The sequence below is a fragment of the Cibotium barometz genome, chromosome 15 (assembly GCF_041138505.1).
Source record: "Cibotium barometz isolate CiBa-2024 chromosome 15, ASM4113850v1, whole genome shotgun sequence".
NCBI lineage: Eukaryota > Viridiplantae > Streptophyta > Polypodiopsida > Cyatheales > Cibotiaceae > Cibotium > Cibotium barometz.
In genome coordinates this window covers 57,479,273-57,497,826 of record NC_141060.1, presented here as the reverse complement: position 1 = coordinate 57,497,826, position 18,554 = coordinate 57,479,273, and the positions used below count along the sequence as shown (strand labels likewise).

Here is an 18,554-nt window from a genome sequence, read left to right as displayed (position 1 = left end):
TCTATCTCTCTAATTAAATATCAAGGGATGTTTAAAATCGAGAAACTTATCCCCTTTTCTTGAAATAACACATTTTTCAACCAATCAAAATAAAGACAACTCTTAAATCTATTCGCTTTTTGTTTCAAAAATCTTTGCTATATACTGATTTTATAACTAAAGAATATAAAAAAATATTCCTTAAAGTAAGGGCTACTTAAAATCTGCTCGAGTTTTTCTTACTTGTGGTGGGGCATGTAGAAATACACTAGAATGCCAGCACTGAGATTTCCCCCAGGCTGTCTCTCTCCCTCTCTCTCTCAATATCAATACACTAGAATGCATAAAAGTTTCTTTTTGGAGTTCTTTTTTTTCCCATTTGAGTCTTATTTATTCTTGTATGGACGTCTTCCTCTTCTTTAGAATTTTCTTGAGTTGTTTTGAGAAACTTTCATGCTTTTGCAGCTTTTGGTTTCATCACCTGATATGATTTTCGGTCATGCTTGCACATGGCTTGGCTTGGAAGGTTATGATGCTTGGCATGATGGTTTTGAATAGTAGTAAAAGATAGAAAAATTCGGAGAGAAATCGAAGTTGCTGGAATTATATATATATGACGAAAAGCTCAAGAAATTAAGTTTGGTTTTTCTAAGGTTAAGAAGTAATACTAGCAATTTCTGGAACCTAGTACATTTTATTAGGAAAATCACGAGAGATCAAGTGGCATGGGTAGATCTTGGTCGTTGGATAAGGAGCGAGAATGGGTGGTGCAGATTCATGGATGGAACTAGCTTTTCCAAACCATAAAAGTTCTGGATGCTTCCGATCACACCATTTCCGTTCTCATTCCCCCCGATGCAGAGCTACGCCGGCCTTCCCGTTTCCATCCCCGCTATGCTCTGCCTCGTCGCCACTCTCTCTCCCTGCTGAGCCCTCTTTCGCTTCTCAGTCGCAGAACGTGCCCCGCCATATCCATCCCTGCCAAGCTCGGTTTCTCCCTCCGTCTTCCCCAATTCTGAAGCTCCTGAGACCTACTGCAAGAAAAGCATCAGGCCATACAGCTTTGGCACTCGCCACAGCTACTCAATATATTTTGCTAGTTGTCGAGTTTCTCAAGCGACTTTCAAATTCAACGCCATGGTCCCCGCACTCTTCCTCTCTGCCAGACGCGTCTACGTCACCTTTCTTGCTGGGGCAGGGGACTACATCAAGGGCGCAATCGGCCTCGCCAAGAGCCTGCGCAAGGTGAAATCGGTTTACCCGCTTGTTGTGGCTGTTCTGGACGATGTGCCGGAAGACCATAGGAAGCTTCTACGGATGCAAGGATGCCTTGTCCGACAAATAGACCCCATCCGACCCGAAGGAAGCGACCAGTGCAGCTTCGCCATGGCGCACTATGTGATCAATTACTCTAAGCTTCGAATATGGCTGGTAATCCCGCTTGTCTAAACTTCAGTAGACGTAATAAAGTTGCTTTATCGTTGAACAGCAGAAGCTAGTAATCAATCTGCGCTTGCCTAATATTTGACCTTCAATGATTCAAATATTAAAGAAGCGAGGCGAGGTCATATACTGCTTCGCCTCTATCAAGAGTTCTCAGTCTTGTTTTGAGCATCGAGGCTGATTTTTGAGGCAAAATCGCTTCTGCCGACAGTGTACAATGATTTTGATAGGTCGGACAACGCCTAGTTGCCGGAACAATGCTTTTAGACGATTTTTGAATCTGGAAAAGCCTAACCATCTGTCGTTTGCTGCCGTAATTACAGTTTGAAGAATTCGAGAACATTGTCTATCTTGACGCCGACACCATTGTTTACGACAATATCGATCACCTGTTCGACCTACCCCATGGCCGTTTCTACGCCGTCATGGACTGTTTCTGCGAGCAGACATGGTCGCACTCCCTGCAATTCAAGGTAAAATATTGTCAGCAATGCCCTGAGAGGAACCCGTGGCCAAAGCACCTTGGCGAGCCACCGGCTAAGTATTTCAATGCAGGGATGTTTGTGCATGAGCCGAGCAAGAAAACATTCGACCAATTGATGGTCGCCTTGCGGTCCAGTCTTCCGACACCATTTGCTGAGCAGGTAACGATGCGATTGTGTTTATGCAATGCTTTCAGCTGTTGATCTCTATGCTGTGCAGTACGATGTTCAAGTCTGGTTTGATGCCCCCTGTAAAGGGCTTTTTCGCGATTTCCGGTCTAGTTCTGTCAAAGTTTTCTAAAGACTGGCTAGTCTGTTTCGGCATGTAAAAGGGCGTGGACGCCTCTTTGCAGACTGGTATTACGAGGATTTTCTGTATTCTATTACGGCCATGGAAACGGACATGAATGCTTTATTGCGTTTAAATTGTTTTTTCGCTTCCCATGGATTGAATATTCTGTCTGATGCCTGTGCGCAGGATTTCCTTAACGTGTTCTTTGAGAAGGTTTTCTCGCCTCTTCCCTCGCTTTACAATCTGGTTATGGCAATGCTTTGGCGACATCCAGAGAACGTGGAATTGGAGAAGGTGAAAGTAGTCCACTATTGTGCCACGGTAAAGCTTAGTCAGGCAGAATAATATTAGCAGAATTGAGAAGAAAAAAAAATCAGAATATATTCTTCTATTTGCTTTTCTGCGATACTTGGAGAAGGGGGTAACGTTTTTTCCTGCAGGGCTCGAAACCTTGGAAGTTTACAGGAAAGGAAGAAAACATGAACAGAGAGGACGTAAAGATGCTGGTGGAGAAATGGTGGAGTATCTACAACGACAAGGTGCTGGAACATCCCTCCTCTAGTCCTCAGCTCGTGTCGGCCAAGACGAAAATAGAGATCTGCACAAACACGTGCGAGAAGTCTCCGATCCCCGTCCCACCAGCTGCTTAGGCAGGCAGCCTGCCCTGCGCTTTGGCAGCGAGCGCAAGCTACGAAGAAACAGTCGCTCTGCCTTTTCTTTTCATGGTGCATGTATGGGGTGTGTGGTGGAGGCTAGATCAGCAAAATATTGTATGGCATGAATAGTATAGAAGCATTAATAAGGGGCTGAACGTTTGTACAAAATCGATATTCATTACATTAGTTATGCTTTTTGGGTTAACTTTGATATTAATGTTTTTGATAACAAAAAATAATTCATAACTTAAACGTTGTAACCCTTTGAGTGCCTCTCGGATGATGATATGAGTGCAACCCCCATGTAATTTACCTCTTTGAGTGGCTCTCACCCCCATGTAACCCTTTGAGTGCCTCTCGAATGATGATGTGAGTGCAACCCCCACAAGGGACTTTAAACACATTGCTATATAAAGTTGACTCTCTCTAGAAAATTTGGACAAATTTGCTAGATCTTAATATCACACTTTTTTCTTATTCCAGTAAACTTGATTTTCTACATATTGATCTAGCAAATAAGTTATTCCTATATAAAAAATGGCAATATCTATATAGGAAACAAAGTCCTTACATCTAGTAAAGAATACGACAAGTGGGAGCAAAGGTCGCATCAAAATCAATGCCCTTTTCTTGATCATAATCCTTTGCAACAAGTCTAGTCTTATAGCAATCAACACTGTCATTTTGCTTTCGTTTCAACTTAAAAACCCACTTACATCCAATGTCCTTTTACCAATAAGCAAATCACACAAAGATCATTGTACCATTCTTCATTATAGCATCATATTCACTTTGCATTGCAGCCAACCAATTTTTTGATTTTTGTGCCTCATCAAATGAAAGAGGTTCTTCCTCTTCACACATACTAGACACAGCAAAAGCATAACAATCTGATGCATAAGAGGCATGCTGAAAACCTGAACGAGTACGACTAGACATAGGTGCATCAATTTTACTATCACGCAAGGTTTGTACCAGCCATTTAGGCATACCTCTAGCCTGTTCATTTTCAGCCCTATCCTCATGAATTATATCTTGTAAATCTTCATCAGAAATAGATTGATTTATGATGTCGTTTGAAATCTGCATAGGCTGAATATTTGCCTCATTAGGACTTACATTTGAATTCCCACCTGTAAATAGAGGCAACAATGTATCAAATACATCCCGTGAGCTCACACCTGTCTCTTTGGTACATGATAACAAAGGCTGCCATCTTCCACAAAAACATCTCGACTAATCAAGATACGCTTTGACTGCGGATAATACAATCTGTAACCCTTGCTCTCAGCACTGTAACCAACAAAAATGCATTTGATAGCCTTATCATCCAATTTTCTACATTGTTGCACAGGCACTAAAGCATAGGCCAAGCAACCAAAGACACGCAAGTGACCAATAGAAGGTTTCCTGCCATGCCAAGCTTCATATGGAGTAATAGATTGCAAGGCCTTAGTGGGACACCTGTTGAGTACATATGCAGCACACATGACAGCCTCTTGACTATACATCGTGCCATCTCCATAAGTGACCTGTTTTTTCTCTCAGCAACACCATTTTGCTGAGGGGTATACGGCACTGTACATTGGTGTTTTATCCCACGACTAGCCAAAAATGCATCAAACTCTTTAGACGTACTCCTCCCCCCCATCAGAACGGAGGGTGCCCACATTACAATTAGATACATTTTCAACCATAAGCAAAAACTGTTTGAAGCACAAAAACACTTCGGACTTTGCCTTTAGTGGATATACCCATGCATGCCTTGAGTAATCATCAATGAAAGTCACAAAGTACAAGTGTTTACCAAATTGCATAGGCCCACATACATCACTATGTACAAGTTGCAATTTGCGAGTGGCCCGCACAGAACCATCCTTTGGAAACGCGAAACGCTGCATTTTGCCCAAAATACAGCCTTCACAAACATGTTTCAATGGTGCCTCAAGAGAGGGCAATGAAGCAACCATATCAAATTTCTGCAAACGCAGCAAACTAGCAAAGTTCAGATGACCAAAACGAGCATGCCATAGTTTTGCATCTGAAAGTGCCTTTTCATCAGAAACTGCATTTGCTGAATCTTCCACACACTTGTCATAAGAATTGAGCCTATACAGCCCACTAAACAAGGTGCCAGATGCAATAATCGTATCACCAGAAGTCAAATCATGAACAGTACATCTATCATTCACAAATTTGACTACAAATCCAAGTCTAGCAAGCGCAGAGACGGACAATAGATTCTTCTTTATCCCCGGCACATACAAAGCATCTGAAAGTGTGAAAGCGCTGCCATTTGCAGCAGTAAGCATAATTTTACCAACGCCCTTCACTGGGTAAGAAGCATTATTGGCACATGTGACAGTATTCCCATTAGAGACAGCCTCAAGAGAAGTGAACATATCACGATGCGAGGTAATGTGCTTTGTAGCACCACTGTCAAAATACCATACATGAGAGTCAACAGAAACTGCCAAACATGCATCATGTACAGATGGTTCATACTGCCAATATACGCTAAACGCCCATTCTGTATCTTGCACAACATTTGCAGAATCTGCATTTGTAGAAGCATCCGCTATTGTGGCTGCATTTGACTCTTTCTTCTTTGCCTCTTTAGCCTTTAGCTTAGGACAATTCTTAATGACATAATCATTTGCCTTACAATAGTTGCACCTGGTCTTTTTCTTGCCTTTATCAAGAGCCTTCTCAGACTTATTGTTGCTACCTGTGGAAGAAGAAGAAGTTCCAGACCTACTAATAGAAGAAGAAACAGTGGAAGGGGCTGCCTTACCACTTCTTCTCTGCTGCTGGGCAGCAATAAATGCTTGATCAATTGCACGCTGCCTGGCCTTGTTTTGCCTGGGCTGTGCTTCTTGCAAGAGCTTTTTGACTAAAGTATCATACTTGACAGCATCAGGTCTGTCCTCAGCACGAAGTCTCCACGTGGAAGCAAAAGTCTGATATGTCTCAGGTAAAGCATCAAGAACAGTCTGCACAAGAGAATGATCAGGAATAATCTCACCTGCAGAAATCAACTGTTCTTTGAGATCTTTAATCTCAGCAAGAAAAACATTCATGTCATCAGCTTCTTGCATAATCTTCAATTTTAACTCTTTACGTAGGTAAGCGATTTTTGCCTCGTTACGACCTGCATACAAACCAGCTAGAATATCCCAAGCCTGTTTTGCTGTTTTAGCTGAACAAATATGTGGGGTGATGTTACGTTTGACAGAAAGTGCAATCAAGGCATGAGCCTACGCATCTTTACCATCCCAACGAGCTTGTTCAGTAGTGGGCAAAACAGCAGCAACAGTAGAGCTGCTAGAACCTGCAACATTCTCAACAGATCCTACATCCACAGAACCTGGACATACATCCATACCCTGCACAATGTTCCACACTTCTTTTGCAACCAAAACATGCTGCATCATGTATACCCAAAGTGGGTAGTTGTTGTCTCCATCCAGTTTGTCTTCAGTAGACAACACGCAAAATACATCATTGTTGTTATCAGCCATGGCCACTGACTGAAACTGATGCAAAAGCTACCTGTAATGAAGCAAACACTGAACAGAAAACAACTCGTGCTATGTAGCACGGTCCACAATACTATGATTTAGTAAAGAAGTGATTTCTATGTAGGAAACATGAATATCTATATAGAAAAGTAAAAGTGATTTCTATGTAGAAAACATGAATATCTATATAGAAAATTAATCTTACACAACTAATAAATAAGTTTTTCTTATATAGCAAATAGCATTTCTTATATAGTATTGTGAAGTTTCTATAGAAGAAATTATAATAATCTTATAGCATTAGGGGGTATTTGAACATATTTTGGATTTTTTGCTAATGAAAGTAATTAGTAATGGACCAATAGGAATAGAGGATTGTGTACATTTGGTCTCTTTCGAATATAAGGAGGGAGATTAGGCTATAGGGAAGGAGATTAGGTTTTTAGTACTAATAAAAAAGTAGGCGGGTTAGGGTAGAGGTATGGTCCCACCATTTTTTGAGACTCAAAAAATCCTTAAAATTTTAAAATTTTTGAGATTCTCCCAAAAGTCACTTTCTCTCTCCAAAAACCCATCTCAAATTTTATTGTAGTCATAAATTTTATTTTCAAGTTCGGTTTTCTTCTTGAACGTCTAAATTAAACTCTCGTTAATCTTCCTCCTTTCTTCTTCCATCTCTTTAATATCTATCAAGTTCGAAACCCTAATCTACATAGCATCTTCGTGTTTTCTTTCTCTATCTCATTCGTGCAACCTTAATCTCACTACTATGGGTTTACAATTGATATGGCGGCACTACGAAGAAGATCAAAAGATGAGATTGAGATCTCACTGTACAATAAGAGGGACGATGATGGTTCTTGGGTGAGAGGCATTTCGCAAGGGTGCTTGGGTTTTCCTGCTGCAGCCTACTGCTATTGGTCCGCACACCGAGTTTGACAACGAGATGTGATGGAGCTTCATTGGAAGGGTCATTCAGAGCGATTCAAAAAATCGAGCAATGGAGACCTGGTGGCCATGTACAAATGTGATATTACGATAGCTACGTATTTCATGTTTAATGATCTTATTTTTGGGTTGCAAATATTTTTCCTTCCAACTTGGCAGAGGAGCAACCATTATGAAGCCTTACCGGAACATTTCAAGCACTCCTACAAACATTGGTGATGCACTGTTTTCTTGTAAAACTAGTGCATACCTTCTTAAGGAAAAGATCTTCTTTTACCGACACTCCTATGTGGTGCCAATGCATGACGGTGGTTTGGTAAGGTAAAGATCATCACATCTCCTCTCCTCTCTTCTGTTCAATGACCAACTCCTGATACTTGGACGGTTATGGTCATGAAATCAAAGATGCTTTGTGACATACAAGGATCTTTGAAGCTTGCAAAGCCATCTCGATCTATGGGTCTGAGTTGAGTATGTCCAATTCATCTTTTTGCTAAGATGTTCAATGAATTTACTTTCTCACAAACACTTACCATGTTTGTGTGCAAGAAAGTACTAGGTGATGACATGGTTACCTTGCTTTGAGAGCAGTGGAACATTGTAGAGGGGCAGCATAAGGATGATACATTCAAGTGCAAAATAGTAGAGTCCAGTGTTACATTTCGGTATCTTAAAGCTCATGCTACCTTATACATTCACTTTTATGCGAACGGTGGATGAAGAAAAATAGTAGTTGGGTCCCATTGCAAGCGGATGAACAAGTTGGGTCCCATTGCAAGCGGATGAACAAGTTGTTTTGCCTCTTGGCATATGCGTTAGATTGCCCAATGGTGTGGTGAAAATTGTATAAGTACAAGCAGGCATTGGAGCCTCCTATAAGTGAGGCACAATTCAAGGTGAAGAATAGAAATATTCCAATGCGAATGGAGTCGAAGACCTTGGTAGATGCTAATTGGGAATATGATTGTATAAGCATGACTTAATAAGAAAGCTTTGGAGTTTTTTTATGAAGTCTATTTAGACTCTTGGGATTTTTTAAATTTACGTATGTAATTCATTAATGAAAAGTTTTGTCTTGTGATTGCTATGCTTTTGTAAATTTTTATGTTGTTCTTTTAGAATTACAATATTTAGAGCTCTTTTTATGAAGCCCTTTAAGAGTTCTAATATTTTCCTTTTAGAGATGTACTCGAGTCACGAGATGACAATTATGGTACAATATCTCAAAACCATTACAAAATCAAGTACAAATGTGTTTTGAGTTAAAAAAACATCACAAAATGAGAAGAGAATTTCTCAATCTTTACAAACAAGATTATAAAATTAGAAAAAATTCACAAATATTTACAATGATAAATAAAGAGGAGAATGAAGCTTTCTATTTTGTCTCCATCTCCTCTGGTTTTGTCTCCATGTCCCCCTTTGTCTTCTCTGGTTTTGTGACCTCCTTTGTCTCCATGTCCATATCCTTTGACTGTTTTATTCTTACGAGCAAACTTGAACTTGAGTTCCTTCTTAGCTTTCTTGCCAACACCCTTCTTGGCACCCACTTGAGGACCACTTTTCTTTGAGGTACTTCCTGATTTAGTACCCCTGGTTTCTTTATGTGTGCCTTGTTGAGGAGCACCCTTGGTTTCTTTTTGTAGAGTTCCTTGCTCAAACATAAAATTCTTTAGTGGTGACTGTACAGGCATTTTCTTCTTTTTCTTAGATGGAGAGACTGCCTTCTTAGCTTTCTTGCCAACACCCTTCTTGGCACCCACTTGAGGACCACTTTTCTTTGAGGTACTTCCTGATTTAGTACCCCTTGTTTCTTTGTGTGTGCCTTGTTGAGGAGCACCCTTGGTTTCTTTTTGTAGAGTTCCTTGCTTAAACATAAAATTCTTTAGTGGTGACTGTACAAGCATTTTCTTCTTTTCCTCAGATGGAGAGACTGCCTTGGGGATGGTGGAGAATCTGGATCATTCAAAGTAATTGAATTATTTAAAATAATATTGATGGCTCTTGCATGAATACTCCACATCCAAAACTTGTGAGATCCAAGAGTTTGTCAAATTAAGAAAATTTCTCAAATTTAAGAACCAAGACCTATAGAAAATAAGTTAAAAAATTTAAGGAAAGATGTACTGCAAAAATAGTAGGTTTTTAACTTAACCTACACTGCTATCAATCTTGGTATATTTAGACAAAAGATATTTCCACACATTGGCAATAACATGCCATCCACATGAGGTAGAATCTTTTTGTAAAGCCACTAGCTGATTCAGAAACTTATACTCTACCTTTTTTTTCAAATTTGGATATTCATCTTCAATAGCCGCAATAGCTCTCTTACATGCCCTATTAAAAATCAAATTTGAATATAAGAAAAAATAAAGAATGAAGCGCAATATTCAAGTTATTAAGGAGAACTACTTACAATTTAATCTGCCCATGCATGCCAGTTAGGTTGTTCATGAAAATAACAGTGCTTCTTAGAAGATTAATAACACAAGCACTCCAGTGTCCCACTGGAAAAAAGTAAAAGAAATATTTAAGAAAGCAAATATCGTATGTCAAATATTTAAACGCATAGGAATCATCAGTTAGAGATGAACCTCTCTACATTTGGCAAAACAACAAAACAAATATTCTTATTTCTCATTGGCTTGAAATAGGATGCCAGCTCGGAAGTCTTCTTCTTCATGTCAATCAATGCAGGTGACACTAAGGGATCACAAATGAATATTTCGTTGACTTGGTTTGGAAGCAATTCCTTCATAAGTCTCCTACAAGAGTTTATAAATAAATGAACAAAATAGAAAATATTCTTACATTATTAACATATGAGAAAATATACATATGTGAAAAATGTAGTCATACTTTAAACACAAGAGAACAACAATGTCATTGACCTCCCTATCCTTCTTTACAGCATGTAAATGTCCCCAGGTGCAATATAGAGATAGTCTTCCTCCACTGTGCCAACATTGCAGATTAGTTGCCCTAGTACTTGGGCAAGCCTCTGAGAATTGGCCTTCTCCAACTACACAAGGGTCTCTAAGCTATCATGCACATGTGAGACCTTTTCCTTTACCTCCTCTTCCTTTTCCTTTACCTCCTCCTCCTCCCCAAAATTCTTATCATCTGGCTTAGATTATCTAACCAACTTTCTTTTCTTCTTGGAAAGGGAAGTAACTTCTTCAACTTTAATATTATCTACCTTTGATTTCCTTTTCAATGTTGGGAGAATTGCAAGGATCTCAAAGGCTTTCTTATCCCTCATTGGCAAGGGATGAAGAAATTTATCAAACTTGTACCTCACCCTGCTAAATAACAAGTGTCATGTCTCTGTCCATCAAAGTCACTCTTCTTGCATGGGCAGCACATATGAAGCTATCATTCATGAAGTCTATAAAAAAGTCTTCACAAGCTTCTTGATGAAGACATGCCACTGCATTGCTCTGCCATCTATAATGTCCTTTGCCTTTGATACTATCACTTACTATTCTTACAATTCTTAAGAATGGTGCCCTGAGCAGATGTGTAGCCTCTTGTGCTTGCCTTATCTCAGCAAACAATTTCTTTTGTCTCGGAGGAAAGTTCTTGCCTTAGATAAATTGGTTCTACCCTTTACTTGTTTCTTCTCTAATGATTGATTAGAAGTTGTTGCCTCTGGCTCTTACTCTCACACTGAATCTTGCTCTTTAGAAAGGGAGGGATCTGGGTACACCATCCTCACAGTTTGCTTTGTACGAGTCATACTGCAAGGAAGAAATAATCCGTCCAGGGGAGTGACCACTCGCACCGTGGGTGGAAGGAATCGGGAGAGAAGGCGACGAGCCGCGCTGTCCACTGTGCGATAAGGAGGATCGGAGCCTGATGGAAGTAAGCACTTGCGCTGTAGAGGGAGGAGGGCGAGAAGGTGGCGATGGGCCGACGTGGTCCACGATGCGATAAGAGAGATCGGAGCCTGTCAAATATGTCTACTAGCGCCATAGAGGGAGGAGGGCGAGAAGGCGCTGTCCACGGTGCGATAAGGTTTATTGGAGCCTGATAGAGGGTACTACTTGCGCCGTAGAGGGAGGAGGTCGAGAAGCCGCTGTCCGTGGTGGTGCGATAAGGATTATCGGAGCCTGATGGAAGGGTCTACTCGCGCCGTAGAGGAAAGATTGCAGATGCTGCGAAAAAGTTTGAAAATAATCACTTAAAAAATACTCATGCCGTCAATGGTACTCGACAAAAAAAATGAATATTTTCTCCTTTTTATAAAATGCAATGTCATCATTGCGAGAGGATGACATAAGCCCTACATGTGGCTCTCCGGTGATGATGTCAGCTCTACATGTGACACAACGCCACATTTCGGTGACGTCAGCCCTTTACTTCCATTGTACATGTATGACATCACCCCTAATAATATCTATATATAGCCATGCCTTGTTTAAATTTTATTTTTTTTATTTTGGTCCCCCTTCCCCTAGTAGTAGTAGATTGTTTTCATTGCCCCTTCCTCCACTTGCGCTTTCAGTTCAACGTTCAGTTCATCGTGCAATAAGGAAATTCGTTTCTAGTCCTTTCTTCGTCCTCACGCCATGGATTGGCTTCCTTCCCCCTTCATTCGCACCTTCAATTCATCGTGCGATAGGCAATTCCGCTTCTTGTTAGTTGTTCCACCTCGCGCCGTGGCCAGCAATTCGAGCATGGAGCAGGTGGTTCAGGTGGTTCAGGTGGTTCACTGCTATGATCCTTTGGAAGATATAGAGACACTTGAAGAGGTAACAGATGAGCCTAGTGCACCAATGAAAACCTATTTGATTTATTAAGGAGAGCTGGGCACGATGAACGTCTTCCAGATGTTGAGCCTATATTCAATGTGCCCTTTAATTTAGAACAAATTGTTAAGGACATGGCAAACTCTATGTTAGGGGAAGAGTGGGAGGCATATAGTAAATTGGTAAGTACAGAAATTATAAATGAGGGATCATCACAATATGTTCACATGTCTAGCTTTGCCCTATCCTCATCTAAAAAGAAGAGCATGTTAGGAAGAGTGGGAGGCATATAGTAAATTGGTTAGTACAGAAATTATAAATGAGGGATCATCGCAATATGTTCACATGTCTAGCTTTGCCCTATCGTCATCTAAAAAGAAGAGCATGTTAGGAAGGTGGGATGCCTATTCAAAAGATAAGAGGATAAAGATTTGTCTTGAACACTGCCCTCTGCACAACAAGAAAAAAAGCAAAGTTCTTAAGTACTACTTTGGATTTGTTGCTTATCTATTTCTTCATGCAGACAAAGAGGACTACACAAAGGATGAACTGGAAGTTTAGAAGGGTCAAAAGGTTTCACAAGCTTCATTTGTCACTCACAGAGATTGAATCTGATGAGGTTATGGACCTAGTTTCTGGTGATAAGGAGAGCCTTCTAAGCACAGGGTTTGATGTGGCAGTCCTCCCTGGGTTGCCCTCCTTTCTTATAAATGGCAAGAATTTTATTCTTCTCTCCCACATACAAAAGCTTTATAATTTAAGGGAGGATTATTGCCTTGAAATTATAGCAAATGGTTGTGAAGCTGCCAGGGGTATACTCGATGTGGAAAATGAACATAAAGAGAAGTTTCTAAAGTTGGACAGTGAGGTGATAGAGAACTTCATTGAAGCCCCCAGAGCCATGTCATTGTGCTTTGAAAAAGCCAAGGAGACTGAATCTTCTCTTCCCACAGAGCTAGAATTTCAAAGTCTTCAAGAGGAGTTAGGAATTACTAAAATTGGAAGAGAGTCCTTACCCACCCTTGATTATTAAGTAAATGAAGAAGGCTCCATCAACCTTTGGGATGCATCCAAGTTGTTGGAAGAGGATGAGAACCAGAAGGTAATTTATCTGTTCTTGAGTGAGTGAATTTATGTGATTTATCATTAGGAGAAATGTGGACTCAATTTTGGGCTCTGTAAGAAGTGCCAACTCTGCTTAGAGAGAGAAAATCAAAAGGTTTAAAACATATCCAAATTTGTAATTCGGCTCATTTTCTTACTATTATAATAATTAGTTTAAATATATTAAAATATACATATTCTTTCAATGAGGTTTCATCATGAGGCCGCATTCTTTGTTGGGGCCACGTAAAAGAAGAAGGCAACTTTGCAACATAGAGAAAATAAAAGTTGGAAGTGGGGATGAAGAAGCAAGTACAGGCTGTAAGGTAATGTTAACTCTTGTTTCATATATATTTCTCTTTTTAGATTAGGTTCTTTGTTTAAAACTAGACATAAGTAATCAGATTTGATGTTATTCTATTTTTAGATCTTTACTTCATCTAGAGTCCAAGGTACATTCCGAAGCTGGAGTGCATTACAGTCATTTGGTACCAAAAGAAATAGTGGAAGAGATGTTGTATCAAAAGAAGTTTCAAAAAATCAATGAGAAGCATGTGTCTTCTTTTATGAACAAGAACCAGCTCAATGCAACTCAGGTGCAAGCAATGCTAGATGAGATTGGCATCTCTCAGAAAGCATATAGTATACTGTTTAAGGCACTAGCAGAGAAATGTCAAATTAAGAAGCATAAAGGTTTGTTACTTCCAAAACCAATGCAAGTAAAGTCTGTACGCCAACATGTGAACTCAGAGGCGTTTGAGAAGCTTGGTCCACCAAGTACATATTGAAGCAACATTCGTTTGCCAAAGACAGAGAGATACTCTTTAACCAGCACAATAATATTTTCTTTGATCTTGAAGCTTTGCAAAGGTATGGAGTTTAGTTCTTTGAGATTAGCCAAGAAGAATGTGAAGGAGTTCTAAAATTTATTTTGAAACTAGATGAGTGTGAGATTTTAAAGAACAGAAAAATAGAGAGGATTACTATCACTCTAATGAAGAGAGCCTTAGACACATCAATTACAAAAGATAATGCAAGATATTTCAGTGTTCAATCGGAGAATAACATATTTCCAGTTGGATCTTTTGAGGTATCTTCTTTATCATTGCATATGACTGTGTATTACGTTGAAATAATTTAAACACGAAACTTGTATTAAACATGAGCTTCTTCCTAATGACAGAGGTGGATAAAGAAGACTTTGAAATTTTGCATTGGGTGTTTCATCAAACTACAATTCCATCACTGATTAGTGAGCAAAGAAATGGAAGGGCCCTTCATGTGCCTGGGTTCTGTGACTGTAAAGTGGAATGGCACATGGCATGTGATTTGAAGACTCTAAAATGCATGTATAACATAAGCAAACGTGCAAATTCAAAGAGTCCATGTCTATATTACCTGTCAAGTGCCAAGACTTTAGATCATGTACTATGGAACAAAGCTCCTAACAGGCATCTAAAAGATAAAGATTTCAAAGCAGCACTTGATATTCCTCTATCTAGAGTGCACATATGCACATTGCATGCACTATGTAGAATTGTAGAGAAGCTGGTGTATTTGTACATATGCTTTGCTTGGACATTAAAGCCTAAAAAAGAATCTTTAAAAGCAATCAAAGCAATAGAAAAAGTGCTATCAGACATTGGCTTGCATGGGGGGCATGTTAAAATTGAGGAGGAGGAGGACAAGCGATCACAAGGGGGCAGCAAAGTACCAAAAAAACCATCAATAGGTGGTGTGAAAGCTAAATGATTTTTGTCATACTGTCTCAAAGACTGTCGAGATAAAAACAAGCAAAAGATGTTTAATCGATGGAAAGATCTACATAATGCAATCAAGGACATTGGAAATGAAGGTTCAATCCAAAATCAGAAGGCAAATGTGCGCATTTCACTTGACAAGATCTTTGCATTCATGGAGAAAAAGAGCTAGATAAAATTATTTGAAAACATATTAGAGACTTGGAGGAAGGCATTCATTACAGGATGGAGTGATCAACATATAACTCATTACATGGTAAGAACTTTAAAAACTGCTGCAATCTCAATACTGTGAGACCAACTAATACATACATCCGATTTTTTTCTGTTTTGTCATTGATTGCAGCATATAATATATAATCATACACCATATTTTGCAAAGACATACGGTTCATTGTCAATATGGTCAACTGAAGGCATGGAGAAGTCACATTACATGGCAAGAACATTACTTTAAGCACACTAGACATGGTGGAGGCAAGAATCGAGCCAATAGTCTTTTAGAGTTACATCAATGGACTTACAGGAAATTGATTCACAAAGCAAAACAAAAAGACACATTCATCATCATTAACACGTGCAATATAATTAATTAATAAAGAAAAGCGACAATGTGCTTGGAATCAGTCAACTATGAGAGAGCGCCATCTGTTGTGGCGTCGCTCAAGAGTCAGGGTTGGGTGAAGGTGGTCTAGATGAGGTGGGCTTAATCTTCTTCAATGGTCTTCCTTCTTCGTCTTCCTTTTACTCTTCTTCCTCTTCATATGCTGGGAGATCTATTTTTGGCATTTGCACCGTTGGGAGGCAACAGTTTCGATCGGCTTTTTCTTGTCCTTATTAGATATCTTTTTTCGTATGGATGCAATGTGTCTGGGTCTGTAATTCCCACTATAATAGCATGCGCTGTATATGACAGGTAGTAGTAGGAGCATCTTAGTGCTTGTTGGCAACCATACCCCTGACCAAACACCCGCAGTGCAAACTGTTTCTCAACAAGCACCACCTTCTCAGCATTTAAAGGCACTTCGTCTCCACCACAAAACCTAGATAGTACTTTGAATGCGAATAAAGGAAATTTTACATTGTCTTTTGAGAGCTCCTTGTGAAATATAATGATCTGCGTGTATTAAAATTATAATCATCATGATTCATGTCACTGCTTGTGTCAATTTTAAGCAAGTGGCATATTTGCACATACCTTTTGATGATTCAAATGTCATATATTGAGTGAGAGCAACATCCTTTCGATGACCTGTTGACTTTGAAGTGGAAGCCCCGGATGATCTTGAGCCTACTGCTCTCTTCAGGAAATCATCATATACAAAAACCTGATACCAATGTTATATGTTTAATTGACACAATTGACAAAGTCCACGTAAATCAAATTCTTATAGTTTGAAAAATCTTCGGCTCTATTACCTATTGATTTTCATCACCCTCAAGCATGGATCTTGTCCACAAAGGGATCGTGGACTTACTGTCTTCATGCACAGTAGGTGCCTGAAATTTACCCATATCTGCCAAACCAAGACGGTCGGCAATTGCTGCACCCTCCTCCTTGGAAGGCAATTGGGTTTCATATGTCCTAGCTTCATCGAACATCTTCTTTAATATCTCCTTGCCAGGCAGGTACTCGAAGCCCTAGACTGCAGAATCAGCTAGTAGATAATTGTCAACTCCTTCCTCTATCCAGCCCATGTCTGCTTCACTAAAATTTGCTAAGGCAGCCAAGCAATAGTCTTCACGAATATTGAAATGTTGCATAATGTCTATTAATAATACATAATCAGCTTGGGTTGCCATAGTAAAGCTGGACAAGGAAGGTAATGACAACTCCCCCCATTCATTCTCATTAGATTGACTGTCTTCCAATGAAATAGGTGCTATATCGAAGGGGATAAAGGATGCATTAGCCTCAAAGGTTTCCTTTTCAGCCTCTGCCCTCTACTCTGTTGGGTCTATAGCCACCTCTTCCTCAACCTCATCATCCTCGATTGGCACTTAAGTGCTTGCCAAAGTCAGTGTCTCGGGCTCTAAGTCCTCTGCATGTCCTCTTTGCTAATCTTATCTTTCTGGGGACAGAAAAAATATTCCTTGTGATGCCTTGTTTGCGGAGTGTATCTTTTAGCAATTGATGGAGGACTTGATATCCTTTTGTGCTAATGCCCACCTCATCGCATGCATTCTGAACCTCCTCAATGCTGAGAAGATTGGTAATGTCATCCATTATCTCATTTCCGAGTACCTGTGGCATGGGTCTGGAATGATGGAAAGAATGTTATGCCTCCTCACACAACTACGTAATATTTCTCCAAAATCTTGAGGACCATTATCACCACATGCTTCTTTCAAAACTTTCCTATCACAAACCAATAAAGATTACTAAAAACACCTTAATCTATTACTTAAAACAAACAAAAATACCTCAATCAAAATTATTTGCAACAATAATAGCCAAAGAACAAAAAATAAACCTTGCTGCATGGATTCTTCGCTTGTGATCACCACCACCAACTATGAGTTTTTGAATGTTATTGATTGTCCTCTTTCGCTTTCTTGCTCCCACGGGGGTGCTCTTCATGCGAGAGATGGTATCTTATAGCTTCATAAGGCGAACCTCGTTCTCTTTGTCTCTTTTCTCTAGCTCTACAATATTATTTTATGCATCTTGTAGTGCGCAATATGTGCACTACTCAAAGTGCTTTGTAAGCTTTGTGTTTGTGAGTAGAGGAATTGGAATCTACATGCATTGCTCATGCTTAACCTTCTACAATATCCAAGTAGCCCATTCTCACCCTCTCCAACAAATTGAATAAATGAAGGAAGATTAGTGAAGGGTGGAGGACAGTGCGAAGAAGGATCATTAGGATATAAATATCCATCAACCCAAAGATCCACATTAGTGCGACCTTGTTGTCTTCTTGCATGCTTCTCATGTGCATTCAAACCTTCTTTCTTGATTGGTGCATATTCATTCAATATGCGAATATGCAAGTCTACCTTCCGTACTCTTGTTGAATCTGAAATTTCTACCATTCAAAAAATGGAAGAGACTATTGTGAAGTGACTCGGGGTGGCCTATTGTATTCACAATAGGGCTATTCTATTATGAAAAGGGAGAGAGATAAAGAGAGGGAGAGGGAGATAGACTCAGGGCTGTCATATTGTATTCGATAGGAGAAGAGAGCTTGGAAAAAAGGGAGAGAGAGAGAGAGAGAGAGAGAGAGAGAGAGAGAGAGAATCTTATTGCAGAGGTTGGCAGGTTGGCAGGAAACGTGATGAATAATAGTAATGATTGAAAGAAACGGAATGTGGGGGGAATTTCAAATATGACTATTAAGGTGGAGTAAATAAGAATGAAAGCGTAGATATCAGGGATCTTAGTAGGCAGGTTTTAATAGCTAGAAAGAGAATCCTAGAGAGAATCTTAGTTCAAAAATTAGAGAGATCCCCTACTTTTAGGCCCAAAAGTAGGCGTCATTATGAGCTTTGTCTCCTTAAGCCTCAGTAAAATTAGTCTTAATTCCTTAAAATTAGGGATCCTTAACAGGGCCCTTTTTATGCTCAAATGCCCCCTAATGGAAAACCCACCTCTCACAACTAGCAAAGAAATGA

The 18,554-nt window shown here is 39.7% G+C and overlaps 1 protein-coding gene and 1 pseudogene across 2 annotated transcripts; both read left to right on the top strand.

Moving 5' to 3' along the window:
* The first annotated feature begins 807 nt into the window (after nucleotides 1-807).
* On the top strand, nucleotides 808-3,083 carry LOC147631462 (galactinol synthase 1-like). Of its 2 annotated transcripts, none has more exons than XM_086809863.1 (4): nucleotides 808-1,410; nucleotides 1,746-2,066; nucleotides 2,383-2,490; nucleotides 2,637-3,083. In XM_086809863.1, exons 1-4 carry the CDS (start codon nucleotides 1,117-1,119, stop codon nucleotides 2,844-2,846), a joined length of 933 nt encoding a protein of 310 aa, XP_086665989.1. In that variant the 5' UTR covers nucleotides 808-1,116; the 3' UTR covers nucleotides 2,847-3,083. The 2 variants fall into 2 exon arrangements, with proteins under 2 accessions (XP_086665989.1, XP_086665988.1); XM_086809862.1 differs by having other exon boundaries at nucleotides 809-1,410; nucleotides 2,383-2,517; nucleotides 2,637-3,076.
* Nucleotides 3,084-14,173: 11,090 nt separating this feature from the next.
* LOC147631461 (uncharacterized) lies at nucleotides 14,174-15,111 on the top strand (annotated as a pseudogene).
* The last annotated feature ends 3,443 nt before the right edge of the window (nucleotides 15,112-18,554 follow it).

Excerpts from the sequence above, each read along its gene's own strand:
- LOC147631462 (XM_086809862.1), top strand. The coding sequence starts at position 1,117 with ATGGTCCCCGCACTCTTCCTCTCTGCCAGACGCGTCTACGTCACCTTT. Across the intron at positions 2,067-2,382 it reads CGACACCATTTGCTGAGCAG|GATTTCCTTAACGTGTTCTT; the intron begins GTAACGATGCGA and ends GCCTGTGCGCAG. Across the intron at positions 2,518-2,636 it reads TAGTCCACTATTGTGCCACG|GGCTCGAAACCTTGGAAGTT; the intron begins GTAAAGCTTAGT and ends TTTTTCCTGCAG.